At 41.9% G+C, this 26,425-nt stretch overlaps 2 protein-coding genes across 3 annotated transcripts in view; one reads left to right on the top strand and one right to left on the bottom strand.

Moving 5' to 3' along the window:
• The window catches only part of BICD2 (BICD cargo adaptor 2), a 92,674-nt gene that overhangs the window by 50,460 nt on the left and 15,789 nt on the right, over positions 1–26,425 (bottom strand). The gene's annotated exons all lie outside the window — the stretch shown is intronic.
• On the top strand, positions 6,792–13,307 carry LOC135313993 (protein bicaudal D homolog 2-like). The gene is made up of 3 exons (XM_064455654.1): positions 6,792–6,824; positions 12,183–12,335; positions 13,110–13,307. The coding sequence occupies exons 1-3, from the start codon at positions 6,792–6,794 to the stop codon at positions 13,305–13,307; spliced, it is 384 nt and encodes a 127-aa protein (XP_064311724.1).

The following is a 26,425-nucleotide window of genomic DNA, read 5'->3' as shown; positions in this document are numbered from 1 at the left end:
TTTTGCTAGCTCTTCAGAAATATACTGTCAGTGCAGAAAAAAAAATCTGCTTTGAAGAGAAGCAGATTTCAGTGTTTTATTACTTCTGTATATTAGACCAGCTGCATTAGTAGTACAGTAATTATTGAATATACCAGGGTTAAAACAGGTGACTGAATGTGCTAGCTCTGCCTACAGTTAAAGACACCGACATATTGCTCCTATCAGACTAAATTTTATTTCAGATAAGCAAGTCAGAGATACAGGAGACAAATATCCATTGAAGAAATTCTAGCCAGATTCACTGAGATGACGCAAGGGAAATTAAAAAGCGTCACATTTCAGACAGAAAGCAAAGCACCATCTGTGCAAGTCCTTGTCAAATGAGTTTCAACAACGCAGCTTAAAAGCCTAACACCTAAGATCTCCATAAATGTTAAATGGATAGCAAAAACCACACGAGCTTCTCAAATACACGATGTTTTTCCCATAAAGAATTAAGATCCACCTTTTATAGACCTGCATTTGTTGCAAATCTCTGATGCACAGAATGGGACTCTGGGCATCCATTTGCCCAGTGAAGTGGCACCATCTTCTTGGTAGCAGGATGCCAACACAGAGCACACTGAAGCTCAGGATACTCAAAGCCATATCTGATCAGCCAGACAGCAGAGTCCAAGGTAGAAATTCTTGAGAATGACGACTCTTTTGCTCTTAAAACTTTCAATGCAGATGCTAGACTTTGGGTTTCTTTAACAGCTGAAAAGAGAACGTCATAATTTTGCAGAGGTCACTGTTGACAGTGAGCATTTGAACACAGCAACTGACATAGAAGATGAGACAGGGCTTTTTTTTTTTTTTTTTTCCATCCAATATCCCGTCTTCTGCAGAGGCCAGATGCTTCAGAAAAAGGTGCAAGAAGCCCCATAATGTCCTAGAGCTGGGGATTGCCTTAAGCCTTGAAGCAGAATGCTTGATGTAAACACAGAAGAACTATTAACATTTAGTTACACGTTTTTAATCGTTTTATTAAAACCATTTACAACATTAATTTATACCCTTATTTTTAATGGTTTTATGCATTTTTGGCCTCTAAAATCCTACAGCAATAAATTCTGTACTTTAAATCATACTTTTACATGACAGATTTTTGTCAGTTTATAAGTTTACCATGTTTTCATAAAAGATAACATATTTTTGTTCAGAGGCTTGAAGGTAGTTGTTATTCCATGATCCCCTATCAATCATTCATTGTTTATAAAGACTTCCATCACGCCCCTCTATTCCCTGGTGAAGGCACAGTAAAGTTCAGTAAGCTATCATGACTTTTATGTTTGAGAGGTTTTTTCCATGACAGTCAGAGTCCCTTTTTAGAAACTGCCTTTTATTACAGCTTGTCCCGAATGGTAAGACTAACCCAACCAAGAGGGAACTGCAGATGTCAGCTCACGCAGACCAACTGCAGAAATGAGCTCACGGATCACCCCTGCCAAAGGATGCTGCTATTCTTTGTGGGCTCCAGTTATTTCTGCACAGCAAGGCTGCTATTTGCTCTCAACCAGCAAGCTTGTGAAGTTTCAGCAGAAACCCTACCATTAGCTTGATAGTATTACTGTCCACGGTCAGGAAGCTGGGTACAGAACCGTGAGTAAACGGACGCTGACACTACACAGAACACAAGAAACCTTAACAGGCATGGTCATCAGGACAGGCAGCCTGGAACAGTTCCACTTGGGTGGATTTATAAGGGAACACTTAAAAAGCACCTCCATTCTACCCAAGACTCATTATCTCTTACACATACTTAGAAACAACCTCACACATTCATGTTACAAGCCATTTTCATAATTGCAACAGCCTGTGTGGAACAGGAAGTTTAACAAAATTGTGCAAAATTACAGGGTAATGCAATTACCTTCCATAGCTACAGTCCAGGCCTGTTTTACATCAAGCTGTTAAAAGTAAAACAGGCTTTTTAGTGATATACATGAAACCCGTAAACCTTCACATACCCAGAAGTCCAGCATCTACCCATCCACTTGTGCTTTAACATTATATAAAACACAGAAGAAGTCAAAGTTACTGTTCTTCCTCCCTTTCCAAAACCTCTATTTCTATCTACTAGGGCACCAAAATAGACAAGAAAACTATTCACAGTTATATCAGAATGATACTCTTTGGAGTATAATCTCTTCACAAAATAAATGAGTTTCTGACAACCCATTTGCACATACCTTGCTGGATGTGAGGGCTGCAAAAAGCATCATGTTCTGCTGAACAGCTGCCTCAAGGAATTACAACAAGACACTAATATCAAAGGAACTATCAAAGTTCCCTTCTTCCACATTTCCCAGGGTCAGGTCAAAAGCAAAAATCAAAGAGTTCATGAATGAAAATGCTATCTTGCTATTTGCTCAGCTAAATGTGCTTATTGGTACATTGCCAAACACTTTACACTGCTAGACAAAGGTACAATTGGCTTCCACCTATCTCTTCAGAAAGCTGCACGAGAGACAGATGGAAAGTCCTCCTTTTGTTTTAACACTATCTGAAACTAAGCAAAGCCAACCCCTTCCCCAAACACACACAACCTCAAATTCTGTATAGCCATTTATCTCTGGACCAAGTGAACATGAAACACTTCCCAGTCAGGGTGCTCACAGTTATGTGGTGCAAGGGCAGCATGCCACACAAGGAAGCAAGGAGCACACACCAAGCCCTGAGAAATGCAGCAAATTATTTGCATGCCCATTATCAGTTATTGCTAATAACCTGCTGTCGAAGCTGCAGTGAAGCTGCAGATCAACTGAAACCCTGACAAGTTTCTTCTTGTATAGCTGCCATCCCCTGCCAGCCATACAGTACCTGTGGTCCTTCAGCCCTACTCCCGCAAATACACTAGGGAATGCTGCCCAAAGGCTAATTACAGCACCCCTGAAGCCAATGGGAATTTTACAATAATGAGCTGATGAAGGCTTACCAAAATAAGTATTGAGAGAGTTAGAGCTGTTGTGACTAAAACTTGTTGCTTTGGGGGAGTCAGAAAGGCTTTGAGACAAGAAGCGCCTAAAAAAAATTTACTACACATATGTACAGAACCATGAAGATAAGGACACTGCAGAACTACCAAACTCCTGTCTGGAAACCACCTCATTATTCCTGAGGTTGCACTCAGAATCACCCAGGACAAACATGCAAACAGCTTCACAGACTGCCACTGTTGTAAGGGGCCTCAGGCAAGAATGCACTCAATGACATAATCTTCTCAAGCCTGATGGGGAATGTCCTGGAGGGATGCAAACAACCTAGCAGCAGGTGCCAGCCAAAACCAAGACAAAAGGAACTAAGGACATCTCCACCAGATAAGAGTCGGAACACCAGTTGAAACCAACACACTTACAGTACGCTGTGACAAGATTACTCGATGGCCCAACTCATGATCATATGTGGAAGAAGGGATTTAAAATGCATGGGTAATTAAGATGTAATTATTATAATTTGTTCCAGGAAATCTAATGCATATGTATATAACTGAGCAATACAAGCTGTGTCCATCATGACTTGTGGGATGCACATTAGGAGGAGTGATCCCCTGTGCATCCAGTGCTGCAATAAAGAATACCTGCTTAATAGTCGTTCAGACTATTGAGTCCTGATTTCGCCTTTTCACAGCATCAGTATCATCAACCAAAATGCTATTAAATCAACTTCTGTGTTTGCAGCACTACTTACATCAGCAGACTCAAATCAATTAGAAAACACATGCTATCATATTCTTAAATAGCCCAGAAAATCTAATTGCTAAAAATCAAGATTTCTACAAATTTGATATTCAGCCAAAGACGACTTAAATTCAAGAATTCAAAACTCTCTACAGTAAATACAAATGGGGAAAGGAATTTGGACAGCAAATAGATGAGGCAGACTCATCCATTAATTGAGATGCTATATAAATGATCAAAACCAGCTCATTTCAAATGAAGCCCTGGATTAAACTGCATTTAAACAGGGTTTAAAGTACCAATTTCCATAAGACAGACTCAGTAAAAGGTGAAGTTTCCTCTAGATTTGATGGTTACACAGATTGTCCTGTGTATTTTGCAGGATGAATCTCATTTCAATCATCTTACAGATGTAGAGAGTTTTTGCATGAAACCCACCACACTGAAAGAGGCTTTCATACAAAGCTCCAAGCTTTGAGAAGTATTCATGACTCCTTGAAGATTAGCATACCTGTTAAGGTATCAAGTACTTCTTAACAAGAGTGTTAAGATTTTAAATGTAATCTTTTTCAAAAAGTTCCTTCATGTGCAGATGTTAGCTGATCAGACGAAATGTGAAAAATCTTTGAAACACACTTCTTGGGGAGTTTCAAACGCTGTGCTTCTCTCAGAATAGCTGCTGCGATAAAAGAGATGTAAAAATTGATCTCAGTCATGCTCAGGAGCAAGACACTAGGCCTTGGGGAAATTCAGAACAGTGCTGCTTTGTTTGCGTCTTTCTTTAAGCTGTCACTCCAGACCTCTGCTTAGCCACAAGCAGGTCCTAAAAACCATGAAATTCACACAAAGTATGCTGATTTTGATTCCATGTTTTCTGGGACTTCCTGAACTAGCCTGCTGAAAACAAGAAGTTCATGGAGGCTGGTCAGTTTAGCATAGCACTAAGTACTAGGATTCCACTACGATTTAAAAAAAAAAAAAGTGATGCTGGGGAGAGCTGTTTCTGAGCTAGAGCAAAACCAGATTAAAAAAAAAATGTACTTTGGCTTGTAACAAACATGAAAAACTTCAATATCCTTTTTTTTTTTTAGCACAAAAATGTTTTGCTGGTGTAATTCTTCAGCTTGAACACAAGCCCAAATGACCTTTTAAAGAAAAATCTACCTTTTTTCCCTTTGGTCAGTTTATCTCACATTCTTTGGTTCCTTATGTTAGAAATAGTTGACAATTAACAAAAGAAAAACCCAACATGCATCAGAAACCAAGGTCAGATTGCAAAGAGATGCAGGTACTTGTTTAACCAGTTTATACATAGCCTAGGGCCAAGTACTGGGCATTGGTTAGCATTCTGAGACAACCCCACAGAGCTTGCTAATGCCTCATCATACACAGGACAATAAAGGATCATTTAGTGCTTTTTGAAACAAGCTGCCTGCCGTTTCACCACAATGCTGCAGTAAGTACACAGTTTATTCTTTGACAAAAAAATAAAACTCCCACAGACTGCTCAACCCCATCAGTCGTGAGTTACTAAATAGCCATCTGGGCAGCAGCAGGGGAAAAAAAGGCATTAAAACTATTAGTGATTTTAATGTCTACTCTGTAATCGCTTAAAATTTGCATTTACATATACTCATGAAGTGAAAGCATTGCAAATTTGAATTCAACCTTCTTCGTCTACAAAAGCCCCACACATAACAGTAAATTGATTTTAACACTTTTCAACTAATGCTAGCCGAAGATATTTTCAACCTCTAAACGGCCTTAACACTGTGCTCAAGTTGCACCACCTGACTGAAAGCAGTTCCTAGGAGGGAGCCTGGGACTCCCTCCCATGTATCACCCCCATCATCTCCTCGGCAGGTTAAGGCTGGAGCTTGTGAGACGAAGCTCTCTATTTTACTACACCCTCCTCCTGTGCAGCATTCAGGGGTGTTAAGCTCTCTTCCTCAGCATGTCAAGAATACCAAACCTTTCTTCAATAAACACAGAAGTTTTGAGTTTAAAATTTTCCTCTCCATCTCCAAGTAGAAAGAAGGACAGCTGCCTTGGTGAACAGAGACAGCACATCTTCCAGTGAATGTCACTTATGCTGCCAAATTTTCATGGTGTGCACCAGTTCTGTTGTTTCCTTACATGAAAATGGTGCAAATAAGAAGCAGGATAAGGTAAAATTCAGGTAAATCATCAAATGGTGATCAATTGGTGGAGTCACCATCCCTGGAGGTGTTCAAAAAACGTGTAGACATGGCACTTCAGGCCATGGTTTAGGAGGCATGGTGGTGTTGCGTTGATGGTTGGACTTGATGATCCTAGAGGTCTTTTCCAACCTTAATGATTCTGTGAAATTTTTCCCTGTGCACAGCTCCTGGTTGCTTGCAGTCCTTGGAGCACGTAGATTTCCGAGCTGGTGAAAACAGACATTGAGCAGAGTCTAAACAATGGGGTTGTTTGGTTTGTTTTTTTTGTCTGGGGGGCGGGGGTGTTGTCCTACAGTATTTAGAAAATCCTTAGGTGCTCCAGAATCACATACATGGAGTACTATACAGACTGTTTGTTCACTGTTGAGAAGCAGGACACCCCTGGCAAACAAGCTGTATAACATCCACCAAGGGACAGCAAGAGGAAAAAAGACTAAAATACAGTGTGGTTCCTGATGTTTCACAGACCTAAAAATTAAGCTGCTGTTTCTAATCAAAGATAAAGAAAGCTTGAAAAACACCAACACAGAAAATATCAATTAACATTTGAATCAAGAACATCAGAAAGAGCAAAGTGGCAATATTCAAGCTTAATGTTGTTAGCAGGTGGGCAGAGACAGAATTCAAGTCAGCTCAGAGATCTGAGTCCTGGGCTCTGCAGGCAGAGACATCTACAGGCTCCAAACTCAAACTCCCAAGATAGAGGACTATGTGCAAGCAAGCAACTGTGCATCCCAGTGACAAAGGTGGATCATATGGTAATGTCACAAAAAATCAGAAATCCATGCAAAACCTTGCACTTCAAAAACATTCGTTTACAAACACATATTTCAGTGGGATTTAGATACAAAAAGCCTCCCAAGGAAAGGTTGCACGCCACAGCATCGCAATGGAGAGAGCAAGTAAGCAGCAGTACCAGAAGGTAAATGATGGCCATCCACCTAGTCTTTGGCCTGTGCATCAGTCAGTCATAGACCCGGTTAGAACTGAGGGTGAAAAGCCCACCTTCCATATGGGATAAAGGAAAGAGGCATCTATGTGCCACTTTGTGTCCTCTTAACAATTTGCTGCACAAAGCAATAAACCTGTGGCATCGCCAGTCCAGAACTACAGTTGCCTGGGCCAAAGTGTTTGCTAATGTCAGGAATAGTGTGGCCAGCAGGAGCAGGGAGGTGATAGTGCCCCTGTACTCGGCACTGGTGACGCTGCACCTCAAGTACTGTGTGCAGTTTTGGGCCCCTCAGTACAAGAAGGACATCGAGGTGCTGGAACATGTCCAGAGAAGGGCAACAAAGTTGGTGAAGGGTCTAGAGAACAAGTCTTCTGAGGAGAGGTTGAGGGAACTGGGGTTGTTTAGCCTGGAGAAGAAGAGGCTGAGGGGAGACCTTATCGCTCTCTATCACTCCTTACTTGGAAGAAGAGACCAACACCCAACACACTACAATGTCATTTCAGGCAGTTGTAGAGAGCCATGAGGTCTCCCCTCAGCCTACTCTTCTCCACACTAAATAACCCCACTTCCCTCAGCTGCTCCACATAAGTCTGTTCTCCAGACCCTTCACTAGCTTCGATGCTCTCCTCTGGTCATGCTCCAGCACCTCAATGTCCTTCTTGTAGTGAGGGGCCCAAAACTGAACACAGTATTCGAGGTGTGGCCTCACCAATGCTGAGTATAGGGGCACAATTCCTTCCCTACTCCTGCTAGCCACACTATCCCTGATACAAGCCAGGATGCCATTGGCCTTATTGGCCACCTGAGCACACTGCTGGCTCATGTTCAGCTGGCTGTCAACCAACACCCCCAGGTCCTTTTCCTCCAGGCAGCACTCCAGCCACTCTTATCCAGGCCTGTAGCGTTGCATGGGGTTGTTGTGACCCAAATGCAGGAGCCAGCACTTGGCCTTGTTAAACCTCACACAGTCAACCTCAGCCCAACAATCCAGCCTGCCCAGGTCTCCCTGCAGAGCCTTCCTACCCTGGAGCAGATCGACACTCCCACCCAATTTTGCGTCATCTGCAAAATTCCTGAGGGTGCACTTGATCACCTCATCCAGATCATTGACACATATATTAAACAAGACTGGCCCTGACACTGAGCCCTGGGGAACACCACTCATGACTGGACGCCAGCTAGATTTAGCTCCATTCACCACAACTTTCTGGCCTCAGCCATCCAGCCAGTTTTTTACCCAGCAAAGAGTATACCCATCCAAGCCATGAGCAGCCAGCTTCTCTAGGAGGATGCTGTGGGGGACAGTGTCAAAGGCTTTGCTGAAGTCCAGGTAGACATCATCCACAGCCTTTCCCTCATCCACTAGGCAGGTCACCTGGTCATAGAATAAGATCAGGTTGGTCAGGCAGGACCTGCCTTTCACAAAGCCGTGCTGACTGGGCCTGATCCCCTGGTTGTCCTGCACATGCCTTGTGAGCTCACTCAGGATGAACCACTCCATAACCTTCCCCGGTACCAAGGTCAGGCTGACTGGCCTGTATCTCCCTGGATCCTCCTTCTGTCATCTGGGACCTCCCTTGTTAACCAGGATGGTTGATAACTGATGGAGAGTGGCTGGGCAAGCTCCTCCACCAGCTCCCTCAGTACTCTCGGGTGGATCCCATCCGGCGCCATAGACTTGTGAGCTTCCAGGTGGCGCAGCAGGTCGTAAACTGACTCCTCCTGCATTATGGGGGGGTTTGTTCTGATCTCCATCCCTGCCTTCCAGCTCAGGGGGCTGAACACCCTGGGGATAACTGGTCTGACTATTGAAGACTGAGGCAAAGAAGGCATTAAGTACCTCAGCCTTTTCCTCATCCTTGGTGGCAAATTTCTTCCCTGCATCCAACAAAGGATGGAGATTCTCCTTGGCCCTCTTTTTGTTGTTAACATATTTGCAAAAACAGTTTCTGTTATCTCTAGCAACTGTGGCCAAACTGAGCTCTAGCTGCGCCATGAGGCTTTTCAAAACAATACATCGCTTCCTGTCATGCCAGCCCACACCCCCACCACACACCCCCCAGTCACCAAACTCATCTTCCAAGAGGAGATGCAACAGTGAAGATTTGTGCACACTCCAGGGAAAGGGTCCAGCCCTTGATCTGGTTTTGATTTTGTTAAAATGATGGTTTATGCTTTCTTTGGTGAGTGCCCAATTAATACCCAAAATAAGTCTAGATTGCCTTTTTATAAGAGGTTGAGTTGACAGAGTCAAGAACAGGGAGCAGGATTTGTCCTTCCAGAGCATCACAGCAGCACAACCCTGCAGCACAGCTTGCTTATTGTTAGGTGTCTTTTAAGCATTTCCCCGTGGATTATGGGGGCTGCATTCTGCTCCCTGTCCCTGTGTCATGATGCACTGTTGGGTTGAACATTTTGGCAGAGGTTAAACCCCCTTCATTTCCAACCAACCTCAGAAAATTCTGGGAGGTTGGGGGCGGCTGGGCTTAACTCCTGATTAACTCTGATGTGTTATTGTGACTAGGTTCCTTTTACATCTTGGAAACAGAATTATGACTCAAAACAGAGTCAAGTGCCAAGTTACTTTATTTTGCCAAAAATAGGTACACAAAAGAAAATCAAAGAAGGAGAGTAAAGGTGAAAAGGGAATGAGAGAGAGAGGGAAGGAGGGAGCAAGCATAAGAGCATTGCAATAGCTATCACCACGATCTGTGGCAGTTCAGGCGATCCGATGTATTTTTGAAGCCGGTGGAGGGGGCGGTTGTTCCAGAACGCTCCTCGTCGTCTCTGCTGGTTTCCTCTTTTATATGGTTCCTCTCTTGCATAGTCAATAACTGTTCTGCATACCCCTTGGTGGTGGGGCGCATACCCGGTACTGTCACTAGGGGGTGCTTGAAAGTTCTAGAGGGTCCGAGACCCCCCCATACGTTGTCAGTCGACCCTGGGCCTGAGTGCACGTGCAGAGGACGTGTACTCCGAGATAATGGGACACACGTTCCTGTCGGGTCTGCCTTAGTGATTAAACTGTCCCACTCAGTTGCCGTAGTGATCAGGCTTTGGTAGTTAAACTTGCCCGACAATAATGTTGAAAAAAGTTTCTAGTCCCTTACACCCTGTCTTCCAGCTTAGGGGGCTGGGTACACAGAGGACAACTGGTCTTAGTATTAAAGGCTGAGGCAAAGAAGGCTTTAAGTACCTGAGCCTTTTCCTCAGCCTTTGTCACTATGCTTCCCCCTGCATCTAATAAAGGCTGGAGAGTCTCCTTAGCCCTCCTTTTGCTGCTAGTGTATTTATAGAAGTATTTTTTATTGCCTTTTATGGCAGTAGCCAGATTAAGCTCCAGTTGGGCTTTGGCACTTAAATTTTCTCCCTGTATTACCTTGCTACACCTTTATAGTCCTCCTGAGCAGCCTGCCCCTTCTTCCAAAGGCGGTAAGCTCTCCTTTTTTTATTGAGTTCCAGTCAGAGTGCTCTGTTCAGCCAGGCTGGTCTTCGTCCCTGCTGCTTCATCTTTTGGCACGTGGGGACAGCCTGTTCTTGTGCCTTTAAGACTTCCTTCTTGAAGAATGTCCAACCTTCCCAGACTCCTTTGCCCTTCAGGGCTGTCTCCCAAGGGACTTGGTCAACCAGTCTCCTAAACGGGCCAAAGTCTGCCCTTCGGAAGTCCATGGCGGCAGTTCTGCTGACTCACTCTTTACTTCTCCGAGAATCAAAAAGGCTGTCATTTCATGGTTGCTATGCCGAAGATGACATCCATCACATCACCCACAAATCCTTTTCTGTTCGTGAACAACAGGTCCAGCAGGTGCCTTCCCTAGCCGGCCCACTTACCAGCTGTGTCAGGGAGTTACCTTCCACACACCCCAGGACCCTCCTAGACTGTTTCCTCTCTGCTGTATTGTATTTTCAGCAGATATCTGGTAAGTTGGAGTCCCCCGTGAGAACACGGGCTAGCAATTGTGAGACTTATCCCAGCCGCTTATAGAATAATTCATCTGCCTCTTCATGCTGATTGGGTGGTCTGTAACAGACTCCAACCATGACATCTTTCTTACTGGCATTCCCCCTGTTCTTACCCATAAACACTCAACCCTATCATCACCATCATTAAGCTCTAGACAATCCAAACGCTCCCTAACATACAGACACCACGTTTTATTCATTGCTGATGTTCTTGTTACTAACCAGAAGTGGAGAACACTAAGGGAGTCTGAGTCTGTATACCAGAGGATGAAGCTTTCTTGGCTAGGCTGCTGGATAAATGAAGACAGATATAAGATACCATAACCTAACTAGCTGAATTGACAGGCTGCCTCTTTCACAAACTCGTATTTGTTTTGAGGTGAATTAAAACTGTTTGGAAAACCATCCTGTCACTTCACAGGTACGTCTGCTAAGATATCTGGATACTATTTTCATAGGCAACTTATAGGCAACATATTGCCTATTTGCCTAACTCTGAAGATATTTCTGCTAATGTTTCAGAACATATTTTTCACTTTTGTATTTAAAGATGTGGCTTGAAGGAAAATAACATTGGAAGAAAATAGAACTAAGTTACAGGGAGCCATTCACATAGCTGGATGTGTCCTAGCTCAATTTATTTAAGTGTCTGTGTATATTCACAAAAGATCTAAATATCATGCTTCACCAATATATTGATTTTTACTTCTTGTCTATCCCAAAATGATAATGGTGATTTATTTTTTTTTTAAAGTCTTTCTTTAAGCTCTTTCATAATTCTAGGGGCTGAGGGGAGGGTATATTTTATAAGTCAACCACAGTTGCTATTTCTTTCTACCTGGGATTTTGGATTTCATTTGAGTTCTAACTTAGTGTCTCTTTCCAAAAGGATTCATTAGAACATATTTCCAAATTACTGCATAAAGAAAAGGTCTGTTGAAATGCAGCAGCAAATACATGTCCAAATAAGAACATCTGGAGTCATCTGAATCTGTCTTTCTCATGTGAAAAGGCCCTTTTTGTTTAAGTGTTAACAGATTCAGACATTGACTTCTGATCTGGAAAACTTCTGCCTGTTGCTTACAGCCAGTGAGATGACATAGGCATGAGTGGTGCTTTCCCTGCTTGCTCATTAACTTTTCTTTGAGTCAAGGATGAAAATTTGTAAGAGATGCAAGAAAACAAAAATCTAATTATTGAGTCAATGACTTGACTTGGTTTTCTGTAATTTCATTTTGGTGCCGGGAGAGAGTTTCTGTTTGAATAGAATGTAATTGATTAATGCACGTTAGGAAGGATAAAATTTTGAAATCTAATTGTAGCTGACCAAATCACCATCATTTTGGGGTTTCTTTGTTTTTCCAGGTCAATCAGAATGTGGAGATCCAAAGGGCCCGTCTGCGAGATGATATTAAGGAATACAAATTCCGAGAAGCACGTTTGCTGCAAGACTACACTGAGCTTGAAGAGGAGAACATCTGTCTCCAGAAACAAGTGTCTGTCCTGAAACAAAATCAGGCAAGTTTTTAAAAATAGTGAGCATTTCTTTGGTAGTACCAGTTAATTCCTCTGTTACGGCGTGGTTCTGTCTTGTTTGAACCCCCAGCCACTTCTTTTCTGTTTGTACTGCTTTTGAGACTATAAGGTCTATCTTTTAGTACCAAGAGTTGTCTCAAAATGTTTAAGTCCTTTCTGACTCTGTTTATATGCAGTCATAAGGCTTTTATTGCTTCTGCTTTGACCTCTAAGTCCTTCCATTGCTGTCTCTCTTCGGAAACGAAGTCTCTACCGGTCTGCTTTGTTACTTGGTTTAGTCTTTGTGCTACACTAGTGTTTCAATGTCTCTTTGCAGAACTCTGCAAAGCATGTTCTAGCAGCAGTGTCAGAAGCATAGCTTTGTGATGCTTGGTTTTGGAAGTATTGAACTTCAATTTGTGGGAAGGTTGGCCGGGGAATTTGTTAATCAAAAAGAAAGAATTTGCATAATGTGCTAGGAGAGCCTGTTTTGTGATGCCTCTGTATCACACACTATCTCCCACCTGTCTTAACTAAGCTGGAATAGATCAGAACATTTGATGGTTTGCTTAGAAATTTTATTCCATGATCTCTGTGAAGGTAATTATGTTAGCAGTGTTTGTAGTCAAACTGCCAAAACTAGATTGCAGAACTGAAAAAATTATTCTATTCTCACCATATTTAATGAAAGCAAACATTCAAAAGTAAAATTTCTTAGTGCTTTGCGGGCAGACGTTTTCATTAGGATTTTTTCCTCCTCCATTTGTATATCTCCAGGTGGAGTTTGAAGGCCTGAAACATGAAATCAAAAGGCTTGAAGAGGAAACAGAATTTCTCAATAGCCAGCTAGAAGATGCCATGCGGCTGAAGGAGATCTCCGAACGCCAGCTTGAGGAGGCCTTAGAGACGCTGAAGACAGAGCGGGAGCAGAAGAACAATCTTCGTAAGGAGCTCTCCCTGTGTCATTACTGTTAAATAATAGACTGCAATTGTGAGGAAACGAAGTGACGTTCCAGAAATTTGGGGCATCAGGCTCCTTATCTAGTCTCATATAAGTCTCTGCATGTCCTTCAGCATGATGGGTTAACTTAACAATTGAGAGATGTTGCTGCAATATTATGGACTACTTTTCTATAAAGTTAGAATAAAAGTAAAATACAAAATATAACCCCTCATTCTCACATGAAAAGGTTTCTTATTAAATATGAACACAACCTGCTTATGCAACTGATGTTTACTTGCAGAGTTCTACAAGGTCAACCAAGAATTTAATCAGTGCTGAGGGAACTGCTCCTTGGTTCAGCACCCAGTCCCAAGAAATTAGACTTAATCTTTCTCTCACCTCCTCTGCCCCAACACTGCATTTGCAATTAGAGAACTGAGAAGACTATTCTTTTAAGTGGGAGCAAGTTTGAACATTCAGGGATAAGAGGACACAGTTTCCACTCACTCTTTTATCACTGGTAACCAAAGGAGCACCCATACACACAGATGACAGCATTAGAAGCCTCACTCCATTCTCTTCAGTACTAAGACTTAGGGAGTAAAACCTTCCGCAGTGCACTAACAAATTATCTTTTATCTATACGGCTAACAGTGAGCATGAAATTCTGCAGTAATGCTCATGTTACAACTTTTTTTTTTTTTAACATGGAATAGTTAATGGGCATTAGCACCTCATTGCATGAGGAATCCTCCTGACTAAAAATAATGCTTGCCTGCTGAGTGGGCACACCCACTCAAGAAACAAGAGGAAGTAAGTCGCATCCTGCAAAACATATTTAATGTAAAGCTCATTACCATGCTGCTTGTTGAACAGGATAGCAACTTCCTGTGGTGTAGCAATAATAGAGGTTTCCATGAACAAGCCCTGGTCTACAAGGAGTGTGAAATACGGTTGCGTAAACATGGCCCAGCACATATAAAACGTGTGAGTTGCTAGTACCACAATGAACCAAGACACGAGGCACTTTGGGGGAAAATAAAAGAAAAAAAAATCTCAAACTAATTATTTAAAATACCTAAGCACACTTTTAATCACTGAAGTAGTAAAAGGAGTCTGAATGGTAACTGTGGAATCACTTACTGCATATGTTAGTTACCTGTGCTCATTTACCTTATACAGAGAGAACTATATAAAAACCAAACCTACTAGTCAGGCTTTCTGGTCTTAGTGGTCTTCAATCATTCTGACATACAAGCACAATACTGCACAAGGCATATATCATCAAATATACCCTTAGTAGCAATTTCTGTACTACAAAAGCAGACTTTTTCTTGTTATCTTAATAGCCTTTCCATTAAAAACCTTCTTATACCTGAATAGCAAATTTATTTTCCACTTGGAACCTGAGCAAAGACCCAGAGAATTTAATCCAACTACAGTTGCGTAACCTTTTGTGTCCAGCTAGTACAGAATTTACAAACTCCAGATGTGCCTCTTGATTTTATTTCACATCTCTTGCTTGCAGCCAACATCCAGGCTTCACACTGAACTACAGCATATCCACTTACCATTGCCTGTTATTGTTTGGTTTTTTAAAACAATATACAACCATTAGACAGACACATTTGGGCCTTTATTAACTCAAACATTTGCGTTTGAGTTAAAAAGCAAGAAGGGAAGGTGAAAAAACAGCCTTCTCGTAACACAATTTCTACAATCAGCCAGTAAACAGCAACCGCCAACTGTGATAGCACACACGGCCAAGTCACTGCTGTGCACCATTTAATCTGAAACATGCAGCTGAATCAGTACATCTAGAGGGAGTGCTGTACGGGTACTCGCCACCATGCTCAGACATCTAGCTGCTAGTGATATCACTGGCAAAGGATTCAAGGGCAGGCTTTTTCCATGATCAAAAAAAGGGGGAACAAATGCATTTCAATCTACACAACTCCACGAGACACTTTCTGGAGGAAAGGAAAGGACTGGGGAATAGAGAACTATAAATACAGGAGGAAACGAAGCACTGGTGCATTACTTAACACAGGCAAACAGGAAGCAAAGGCTTCCGTTATAGTCACATCCCTCCCCTTGGGTCCCACCAGCAAACCACACAGGCAAGGAGGAAGCAGTCCCATCACACAGCATCCCAAATGTGCTGGTAGCTATTTTTACAAAGCCCCATCAGGGTTACAGCAGTTGCTGCTTATTTCAGAGCAGAATGCCTGTCAAAATAAAGAAATAACATACACTGTTCTTTCTCACTGGCAGATGGGAAGAGCAAGAGGTTTTGCTGAAACGGACACCGTAAACAACAGACCTGCACACAAGCACATACATGCTGAAGCCATTATGGATCCCACCCCTTCGTTCAAGCCCACTCTAAGCAGCATACATGGTACCCAAAGAGACTGTACCCAGGCCCAGTTATGCTGGGATGTGCTATTGATCTGTAACCATTTGAGAGGTCCTAAATCACCAAATTCTCCATGACGCTGTATCAGCAGCAAAGCAAGTGCTTTCTCTTTCTCTTCAAACATTTAAATATTACTCATACTACTCATGATTTAAGCTCATTTTTGTTTTCCACCTTATGAGCAAACCCACAGTCTTTAAAGCCCAAACTTAACAGTACCATGGGCTGCTTTGGCACCTCTTATGTAGATTCTTTCAAGTGCCATATCATTTTAATAATTAGAGGACACCTGCAGTTACTATCATCAGAAAGATTCCTGCTTGCTTTTTATGCCCCATGGCCATTCCTTGGAATAGCTAGAAAGTAAATATTTATTCTACACTATAAATTTTTTTAAAAATCCACTATATCAGTTTCACATTAATTTTCCTCATTTTTGTCGATACACAATCACTGTATTTCCAGATACCCATTTTCCAACTACCTGAAGAATGACGATCAGGTACCCACCTACTTTGTGCTCAGACTTCAGATTTTATCACAAATTCCACCTGAATAATAAAGGTGTCTGCATTTGGCACCAAATAACAAGAGGTGGCTTAATCCCTGTTGTCACACAGGCAACCACAAACAATCCAACCTTCCAGCACTGGGGTTTGCTCATTAACATTGGGTTGTTCAATTATGACAAACAACTACAATTCTGTAGAATTTTAAAGAGTTGTTTAGGAACACCAAGATACTTTAATACGTTGATGAAATCAACATTACCGCAAGCCCATTCTTTTATTTCCTTGCCATCAAGGCTTCAGCACCTTGACAGGTGCTTCAGCACCTTGACATCAAAAGGAGCCACAAAATTCCCTGTGAAGCCAGAACAAAAGGCATCCATAATATTAAGCACCTTGACATTCCCAAAGAAAACCTGAGGTCTTTTTCTAAAGCATGAATAGTCTGCCTTCTTTCTTTGTGAATTTCTAATGGATGTCAGAGCCACACATTAACTAATTGTGCCATGGTAGGAGAGAAAGTAATTTTTCCTTCTCTCCTGCTTTTCAAAGAAGCACTTAAAGGTCTAAAAAAAACCACCTTTGAAGTTGGCTAAAGAGATACCTAACTATAAAAGGAAGTAATATTAAAGAATGCTGATGATACACTCATTAACTTGATTGTGCTCCAAAAATAACCTGTTACATCAACTGAATTTTGTGTTGTCCTTTAATTTAAACAGTCTTCTAAGTTCCAGAAGGTCCTTCACCTCTTGAACTAATTTGTTCACAATACAAGGTTCTTTAAATGAGAACCTTGAGCATAAAAAGTTTTCTACAGCTTATGTTTGTTTCTTGGTACTCGCTGTAGATTCCTGGTACTGTCACCAGTCATTAGCTATGGGAACTTAAGAGTCAGACCTGGACATCCTTCCTCACATCCTATACCTGCCTGCTGGTAGCCCTGGTGACTTCAGCAGAGGCTGTCTGTCCCGTGAGGCTCCTTCAGTGTGAAGGAAAAGTGGAAAGACACAGCCCTGAATTAGCTGATGCTTGTATTTTGGTGTCACAGGCTCCTCCTGGATTTTTGATTCTGAGCTTATAAGTAATTTCAACACTCTCTCTTAGCCTTCAAGAGCTGTGATGTCATCTTTTCCAGCACATTTTATGTTGCATGCTGTTTCTGTTATACCAGAATTGCCTATTGGGTAGTGTCTGCTATACAGAGAACCAGAGCTTATTTTAAGTGGTAAACACATCAGGGAAGGTTTAGATTGGATATTAAGAAAAAATTCTTAACTGAGAGAGTGGTCAGGCATTGGAACAGGCTGCCCAGAAAGGTGGTGGAGTCACCATCCCTGGAGGTGTTCAGAACATGTGCAGACGTGGCACTTCAGGGCATGGTTTAGGAGGCATAGTGGTGCTAGGTTAATGGTTGGACTTGATTATTCTAGAGGTCTTTTCCAACCTTAATGATTCTATGATTCTTCTCCCTACTGAGTAACGCCAAAGTGTCATGGCAGCACTTTAATGACCTTTGTAGTTAACTTTTGACAAATACCATTCTTGCCATTTCCAGCCATAATTGCTGGCTCAAAAATACAGCTCTAAAACAAAGTCTTTCCTGTTCCCACTACCTGCCCTAAATTTTACACCAAGGACTTCAGCACTGCTTTCACTTACAGGAATATAAGTGGAAGATAGTAAAAGATTAGACTGATAAAAACAAGTGTAGAAAATAGACCATATCAGAAGATACACATAGTCTTCATAAATGCTACACAGATTCTGTTTGTATCACAGAAAGAAACAAGCCATCAGTGTGTTTGAAATCTTCCCCAGATTTACAAATATGTTATTCTAGTAGTGATTTCTTGCTAGTTTTTTGTACCATTGCTGGCTTTAGTAGGACAACTTAAACACACCCAGGAAGCCTCATTCAATACAGTTGTTAACTTTCTCCATGGTCAGTGCTAAATAAAAATAAAAATAAAAATCACAAAGTCTTCACTTTTCAGCTCTTAATGATTTTAATAAGCATCATGTGTTGTTTCAAATTACAAAAAATTACCACTCACAGCTGTGAATGCAGAGGTCCTACTGCTGTGAATCACAGATCCCCATTAAAAGCATCAATCCTTCAGTGCTTACCAGTCTTCCGGCCGTGCAAGGTTCTTGTGTTTAAAACGTCAAGCATTCCTTCAATTAGGACTCTCCAAATGACAAAAACCATGTCACTTTATAAAATCTTGCAGCCCCTTTGGCCAATTCATTTTTCTTCAATTAGATCTAAATTTAACACAGTGTCTTACAAAATTTCAATTTATCTATTACCCCAGAAGTGAGAGCTCTCCTCACAAGGCTTTAGTTTAACAGGTACACACACACACAAAAAAATGCCATTGTTAACACAAGGGAATCTATCTTCACTAGCACAGAGCTGCTACAAAAGCAAAGCTGAAGCAATGTGAAGTCACCTGCTACAGACAAGGTCCAGCTTGTGCTCTGCACACAAGATGCCTGTGACAAGAATCCATGCTGATCACAGTGAGATCAGCAGCCAAATATAGTCCAAAGGCAGTCTCCCTCCTGTTGTAGGTCTTCCTCCCTGACCATACAGCAGAATGGCATTGATCCAAATTGATTGCATTAAGACATAAAATAACATAAGCTTTAACGTATCTTGCCTGAACTGCTAGTGAATAAGGTTGTCGGAAACACAACACAGGTTAGAGTAAGAAGAATACAAGTGAACAGCCAAGGAAGCTACAACCGAGAATACAAAACACACAAAAAACATGCAGACAGGTGCAGAGTGCACAAAATAGTAAAGACTAACAGAAAAGGAAACCATTAAGAAAAATGCAAAAATCTTCAGGGTTAAAAGATGCCTCAAAATTTGCAGGGTTCAACATAGAAAAGGTGGAATTACCAAACTCTTCAGAGAATTGCTCAGCAGACATCTAATGACACTAGAGCTCCAGAGGATCCAATGAAGAGCAATGAAGATGTTCAAACAGCATGATGGAGTAGCACACAGTAATAAACTGCAAAAAACATTACAAAGGCAAGGAGTAGATAAAGCTTTAGCAATCTTTTCAGGTTTCTTGTCTTTGATAGTCCTGATTAATTGATGTTATTTTATTCCAAAGTTCTAGACATTCAGAAATAAAAGGCATTAAGTCAAGTCTGTGAATTTTGGAGTCTTCAAAAAACAGATCACAGTTAGAGCTCCTAAAATAGCTGGTGGAATACATCTGTTTATAGCTAAGTCAAAGCATAAATATATCTTGTATTTCATTAAAGAATTAATTTCTAACTAAGAAGGCTGAAACTTTGTATGTACATCTAGTGAACTGATCTTCTCCTCAGTCCAGACAAGTTTAAAAATAATTACATGTGCTTCATCATTTTAGGAGATGAGCACCTCATTTTTGCTGCTTTGCTCTATGAGTCATTGTTTCCAACTGTAAACTTGTGTAGATGGGCTACTCATGCAAATCCGGTATGATTTACATCCTCTGTGTAAAGGTATGCAGAACTCTGTGGTTTGCATGGCAGACAGCAAATACAGCCATGATAAATGTAAAATCCTGACCACAAGTAGCAGATCCCAAATTTCTTGTTAAACACCACAAAACATAACTACGTACACAGAAACCCAATAAAAAGAGGTAAGGGCTAAGTTCAGACTATCTCTTTTTAGGGAGTACTAATGAAGTGACGGTGAAGTATTTGTTAAAAATACAAAGGAAGTATTTGTCTTCCTCTGAATGGATCTAGTTTTAGTTTCTTGTGCTCACAAGTTCATCACACCCCTGATGTTGGCAAGGCAGGAGACTGCAACACAGCAGATCAGCAGGAAACACACAGGAATGTTTACGTTCCTCAGCCATGCTCTCATTTCCATACCCACTAAAAAGAAACAAATGTCATTACCAACTTAAAAAAATGCATACAGGAAACTTCATTTAGGATTTTGGACATGTGAGGGAACTTCATTTTTTAACTGCTGCAAGGACTAATTCAAAGGCCACTTTTCATCAGCACAGCTGTTCGACCAGGTCTTCAATTTTGCTTATGTTTTGTTTTCCAAGACAGGGATGTCTGTTAAAGATTTTTACCATATCTCCAGCCACAGTCCCTTCATGTGGGTGCAGCCCTCTTTCTGAATACTTGCTACAAATGGTAGCTGCTAATTGAAACCCCATCTTTAAACAAGTAAACACATCTCGACTCAAGTTGTGAATTCACATTTAGTAGGAACATAACACAGGTTTCATTGCTGTCAGTTATAATCCAAACATCTCTATAAAGGTTCAGCTGCCTAAAGTCACCTGTCTGAGGAAGTTATGCATTTGAACCCATCTGCCAGCATCCTAGCAAGAACTGCCAACTCTTACACTTTGGTGAGACCAGACTATTTCAGGAGTCATCTAGTCCTGGAGCCCATATACACACTAATAAAGTCAAACCAGGTCTGATCTTTGTAGGAAATGTTACGGATGTTTATATATGTGGTCATAAGTGAAGGAGGAAAGAAAACATTATGTAACAGTAGAGGATTTTATTTAACAATACTTCATTAAATATCCTACAGGATTTCAGATCCTACTGCTGGAATCATCCCACTGAAATCCCCCAAATGTTTTTTGGAGTTTTTCCCCCCTCCAAAGGAACTTTTGTTAAAATATGGAATAAAAGCAAGCTTCTGGATACATTTTACAGTAGCACATCCACTGGTGAGTTGGGTACCAATTTGTACCCCCATTCTTGCCCCCTTACTCCTTGCTACTCAACTGCATTTCCTTATTTAAAGGCCTTTTTTTAAAAAAAATCCACATATTTATAAGCAAATAAACTTTTGACTGCAGCTTGTCCTACAGACACAGTAGTTCACCGATAACAAGTGATCAAAAGGCCTCTCCCCGAGGTTGCAATTTGTTGCATATCATGTTTATTAATCCAGATCAGCAATCCCAAAAGAGAGGTCAAAAGTTAGCCCCCTCCCCAATGACTTATGTTGTGGCAGTAGCCTTGTGTTAAACAACAGTAATTTAAGCTACAGTTTTATGCAACTGTTGCCTTGATTAAAACAAAACATGCTGCCAGAACTGTTTTCTTTGACATAACACACCATGCACGGCCAGTGGCTCATGAGCTGATGGCTGCCAGCACAGACCCAGCACATATGGTCATTGGAAAAGTCATCTCCCCAGCACAGAGCAGCCAGAATAAGGACTTCAGCGAGCAAAAACTTCTCCTAAGTTTCAAACAAAATGCAATACAAGGAAGTGGTAAAAAAATAATCTACTTCTCCATATCATCCATAGGGCAGGAGCTACACAGACCAAAAAGTTTGAGTCCCTTCAACTGACAAATTATCCAGACCATTGTTGTACGGGTCAGTTGGACAGTGGCCCAAACAATAAGCTGTTTTTAGAAAACTGGGGATTCATCCTCTTATGTGGCATGAGGGAGGGATTTAGCCTCAATTTAGCACCATTTAGAAAAGATTACCCTTTAATTGCAATAGGAGTTGGCAGACACAGGCAGCAATGAAAAGCCTTTATCCTGCAAAGCTTCCAACTGGCCAACGACAGCTCCAGGACCAGAAGCTGAGAGCCACCCCAGGCTGTCCCCAGCCAGCCATGTGGCTGGGCAGGACAGGCACTGCAGGCCCCTAGGACTCGGCATGGGTGAGGGAGGGGATGTAACATGCCCCCAGTGGCGCTGCAGCTGTTGGCGCCTCTGCAGAGTCAATGGTGTTCAAAAAAGACACAAACCCCTCATTCATCAGGACACAAATCAGGAAGAGCCTGCAGTGCTGAGGGGCAAGGAAGCTGCCACAATGACGGGGAGGAGCCATGGACTTTTGAAGGGGTCAGATGTAAATAAAACACAGGGCCAAGACCGGGCTCAGCTCGGGGCCCTGACTGGTTCAGGCTGAGATCACATATCAGGGGAGATGCCAATTTTTTCCATTTTGGTACCAGTCTGGCCATGTCAGCAGAGGCGCCTCCCCGCAGACCTCAGCTCACCATGCCACTCTGCCATTCCCAGAGACAGGACAAGTGAGGCATCAAGCAGTATTTTTGGGGAGGAAGAGCTCTGCCAGAGGACATGCATAGCATGCCTCAGGTATAGGGTTGCCAGAGTCCTGCCAAGATCCAGTAGCTCATAGCCACTCAGGAGCCTCTTACAAATGGCATCTAATTTGGAGCAATCCTAATGCTCTTCCAGAACCAGGTCCAGGAAAATTTCATTCTCGTTCAAACAGATTTTGCTGCAGCAGTAACACCTGTGTTACATCTGTGCTCAAACAATAAACTGGAATAATTGCAGTTTCGGCTGGAATAAGGACATCCCGGAGCCTACTGCACAGTTTAACTCAACCCAGCTTTATTTTTAAAAGTTCAATGAAAAGCAGTAATTTCTGTGCATAGACAAGGCCTTAAGCCAAGGTTAAACCTCCTCCCCCTCCCCTTCTTACTCGTGCTTGGCAGTGCCTGGTATTGCTGAGGGCCTTTAGGCCTGAAACATGATGCTGCTGCCCAGCTGGCCGAGCCACATGAACATAGTGGGAAGCAGGGAGGGGAGAAAGAGGCTCTTCAGCAAGGAGAGCTGGGAGCTGGAGAAGAAAATTGCCATGAGAACTACTAGTGTCAAGGGAGAAAGCAACTCTTACACAAGGAGGAAACAAAGCATGAGTCCACAGGAAAAGATAAGGGAAGACAGTCGAGACAGTGGCACAGGATAACAGTGGCAGCAGGGAGATCATGGGAACCTGCATGGCAGAGACTACAATGGAGTTAAGGAGGAAACCAAGGTAGAAGAACAAAACTATGGGCAGGAGGAAGGAGTGGGGAGAAGTGAGCCTGTAGCTGCTCGACCATGTTGTCCTTCAGATATGAATGGGTAGCCAACTGTCCTCATCCCCTTTGTGCAGTAACTGCTTCCAACTTCTTAGCCTAAGGCTGAAGTTTGTCTCCCATGCTAGTCTCCAAGGTAAAGATCAAAAAGCATGGGCTCCAACAGAGCTGTGTAAGAGTCCTTAAAAATACCACACATTAACCAAATCTAGCTAACCAGCAACTCTCAGACATACAAGATTATTCAAGAAATTGTTTAAGTCTTTACATAGGACAGGGAAATCATCCTAGCTGGGACAAGGAAGAGTGTTGTTTTAAACTTACCAGTATGTGAGAACTACACTTTTGTCTAGTTTTCACACGTGCAAGCAGATCATTTCCAACCTTCTTTCAGCTGCATCAGAAGCTACAGAGTAGAAAGTGGATGGCCAAATTTGAGTTTCAGCAAGTAAGCTCATACTAGTTTGAAATACTGTGGGTTATTTGAGAACACCTAATTTGCATCATTGTGTCATTTGCCCAGGGCATTCTTCCCTAAACATTTAAGTTACCTTCAACACCAAGTAGCCTGGCGTTGCACTCAAAAATGCCTTGGAAGACACTTTAGAAGAGCAAACAGTAGTGGGATTTTGACTTGCTTGGTTTTGTTTTTTAATGAGATACACATTTTTGCAGTTATGTATTCTAAGAGCTTGTATAATATTATCTGACTGAATAAACCACTGCAAAGTACGATGTTCTTGGCACACTAATAAAAAGTTCATTGCTCTGCCACTCTCCCCAGGACCAAACATGAAGCAATTCCACATGCTCTGGTGCAGTTGCATGGATGCTGAAGTTACTGCCAACAGATGACTGAAAGCATTTAACTACATTTAAGAGGTAATGTGCTAATAGACATGCATTACACATAGACAGAGAGTGGGCCTGGAAGAAGACCAGGCCCCAAACACACAATATGTATTTAATGCAGCCACATAGTAGAAACACAGAAGATACACTGAGATGTTTACAGTGCCATGGAGTGCATTAAGCTACACCTCTGTGTTCAGCTTCATGAGCTGCTGTAGGACATCTCTATTCATGTTTGCCCTACTCTGGTCACAAAGAGGTAATTTACCAAAAGCACATTTTCCCAGATTTAGAAAAGTAAGCAAGTGACTGTAGTAATGAGCAAAGTCATAGAATCATAGAAACATTAAGGTTGGAAAAGACCTCTAGGATCATCAATCAAGTCCAAATGTCAACACAGCACTACCATGCTTCCTAAACCATGCCCTGAAATGCAGCATCTACACGTCTTTCAAATACCTCCAGGGACAGTGACTCCACCACCTCTCTGGGCAGCCAATTCCAATGCCTGACCACTCTTTCAGTAAAGAAATTTTTCCTACTATCCAATCTAAACCTCTCCTGACACAGCTTGAAGTCATTTCCCCTCATTCTATCACTAGTAATCAGGACTGAAGTAAGTTTTAAAGCTACATTCTTCAGCATTTCAGAATCAAACACAGCTCTTACGGACACACTTAATAGCACGCTCCCCACCGTTCCTTGGATATTATTACACTTCTTTGCATTCACTGCCACTGCTGCCCCTGCTGTTTATTCAAAAAGCACTGGTAATGTCCATGTGGGACTAACACATAAAGCAGGATTAATTCAAAACCAAATTACAATCCCAACACAGAACTGAGAAAAGCCGAGCCTCATCTTGTGCTCAGTGACATACTGAAGCAGATCAATTTTATTTTTTAAGACTACAAGAAAGAATTCTCTGTCTCTCCAAGAGCTCACTTCATATTTAGAGCTGGAGTTTGAGCAAGTTGATATGTTGCATTATAAATAGACACTGTTTTGAAGCACATGAAGGCCTCAAAGTTAAAGCAAAACTAAAAGGGAGGAAGAGGAATTCTAGCTGAATAACAGATGTTATACAAATTCCTCAAATGTAGCTTTTCCATTATTACAGCAGTTTTCTGCACTTCAAGAAGAGAAACTGAAATTTCAATACACTATATCAGTAAATCCAGTGGGAAAGCAGTATAATTACGCTCTGCTGCAACACCAGTTCCAAAGGCAGCATTAACATTGATCTTAAAACGCAAGAGAGTTAAATAATCCAAGCCTCTGCAATGGAGACATTCACGTGCAAACACACACACCCCCAAGTAGTGGGCTGTCCTTGATAGCTCTGGCAACCTTTTACAGGTAAAAATTTAGCTTTTAAGCCTCATTGAACCAAGAGGCGATGGAACAGAACTCAGATCTGCATGAACTCCACATTTTGTGAAGGTTCTATTCCCTTGTACAGCAGTGCCCACTGAAAATCAAGGGCACATTCTTCATACAAAGTCTAATATTATGTGCAGTAACACAAAGCTAACACGACTAACACAGCGTGGTACTATGCAGCAAATAGAGGAGCCCAGGGCAAGAGAAATACTTTTATCAAATTAATCACTTTCTATGGAGGTGACCTTGCCAAAAAGAACAACAATAATGAGATGAGAAAATACATTCCTTGTGAAGAAGCACACCTAGGAATACAGTGTCAACCTTAACACTGTTTCAGGCCTTGTGAGTAAGTACAGGACAGGCCTGTTGTGGAAGTAAGGGCATATACAGCCACACTGATGAAGAGGAGGTGCAGTAGAGCACAGGATCGATTCTCACAATTCCCAGAGCCAAGAACCTTAAAACCCAACCGATGCCTTGCAGGGCCTTTGCCAGCGCTGAAAATCTCCCCGGATGAGCCAGCTGCTTCCCCAGCTGCAGTTCCAAGATGGGAATGAATGCCTTATTTTGCTCCCAGCAAACCCTAACAATAGGGATGTCAGACAGAACATCAGACCAATTCTGATGTTAACAGACTTTGTGTCATGTTAAAAAGGTCCATTTACTTCAGTCCCAATAACTCATATTTTAGGGTGCTTAGCCACACAGGCTAGATTAGAACAGCCAGCTACAAAGCTGGTTTGTAGCTGATGTAAATCCACACAGCTTTCATTCTATGCAGATTTTATCAGCTCTCTGTCACCACTACATTTCTTACTGTACTCCTGTTGCTGGGTTTCTACCTGTTTCCCAAGTCAAGCGAGTAGGTAACAAAGAATCTTTAGAGACATTTCTCTTCCTTGTATCCTTGCAGAGAGAGGATAAAATCAAGCTGATTTATTAGTAAGTCCTGGGGTAGGGTGTGTCTCAAACAAGAAAACTGTTGGGAAAGCTATGCTTTCCCTACTCTAGCATGTATGCATGGGAGACTGAAATACAGAACATTTTGATGTGAAAGTTTTCCTCCAAACTTCCAGACCAGCCCAACGTTCAAGTCCACTGTCCCAGCAACCCTGATGCAAAACCTACATCCC

This window comes from Phalacrocorax carbo, chromosome 6 (assembly GCF_963921805.1).
Source record: "Phalacrocorax carbo chromosome 6, bPhaCar2.1, whole genome shotgun sequence".
Lineage (NCBI taxonomy): Eukaryota > Metazoa > Chordata > Aves > Suliformes > Phalacrocoracidae > Phalacrocorax > Phalacrocorax carbo.
This window is presented reverse-complemented; position numbering and strand designations above follow the sequence as displayed.

What these genes read in the sequence shown, in the direction of transcription:
- LOC135313993 (XM_064455654.1), top strand. Translation starts at nt 6,792, where the DNA reads ATGGAGAGAGCAAGTAAGCAGCAGTACCAGAAG. An exon ending in GTAAGCAGCAGTACCAGAAG is followed by an intron (nt 6,825 to 12,182) that starts GTAAATGATGGC and finishes TTGTTTTTCCAG; the next exon opens with GTCAATCAGAATGTGGAGAT. An exon ending in CTGTCCTGAAACAAAATCAG is followed by an intron (nt 12,336 to 13,109) that starts GCAAGTTTTTAA and finishes GTATATCTCCAG; the next exon opens with GTGGAGTTTGAAGGCCTGAA.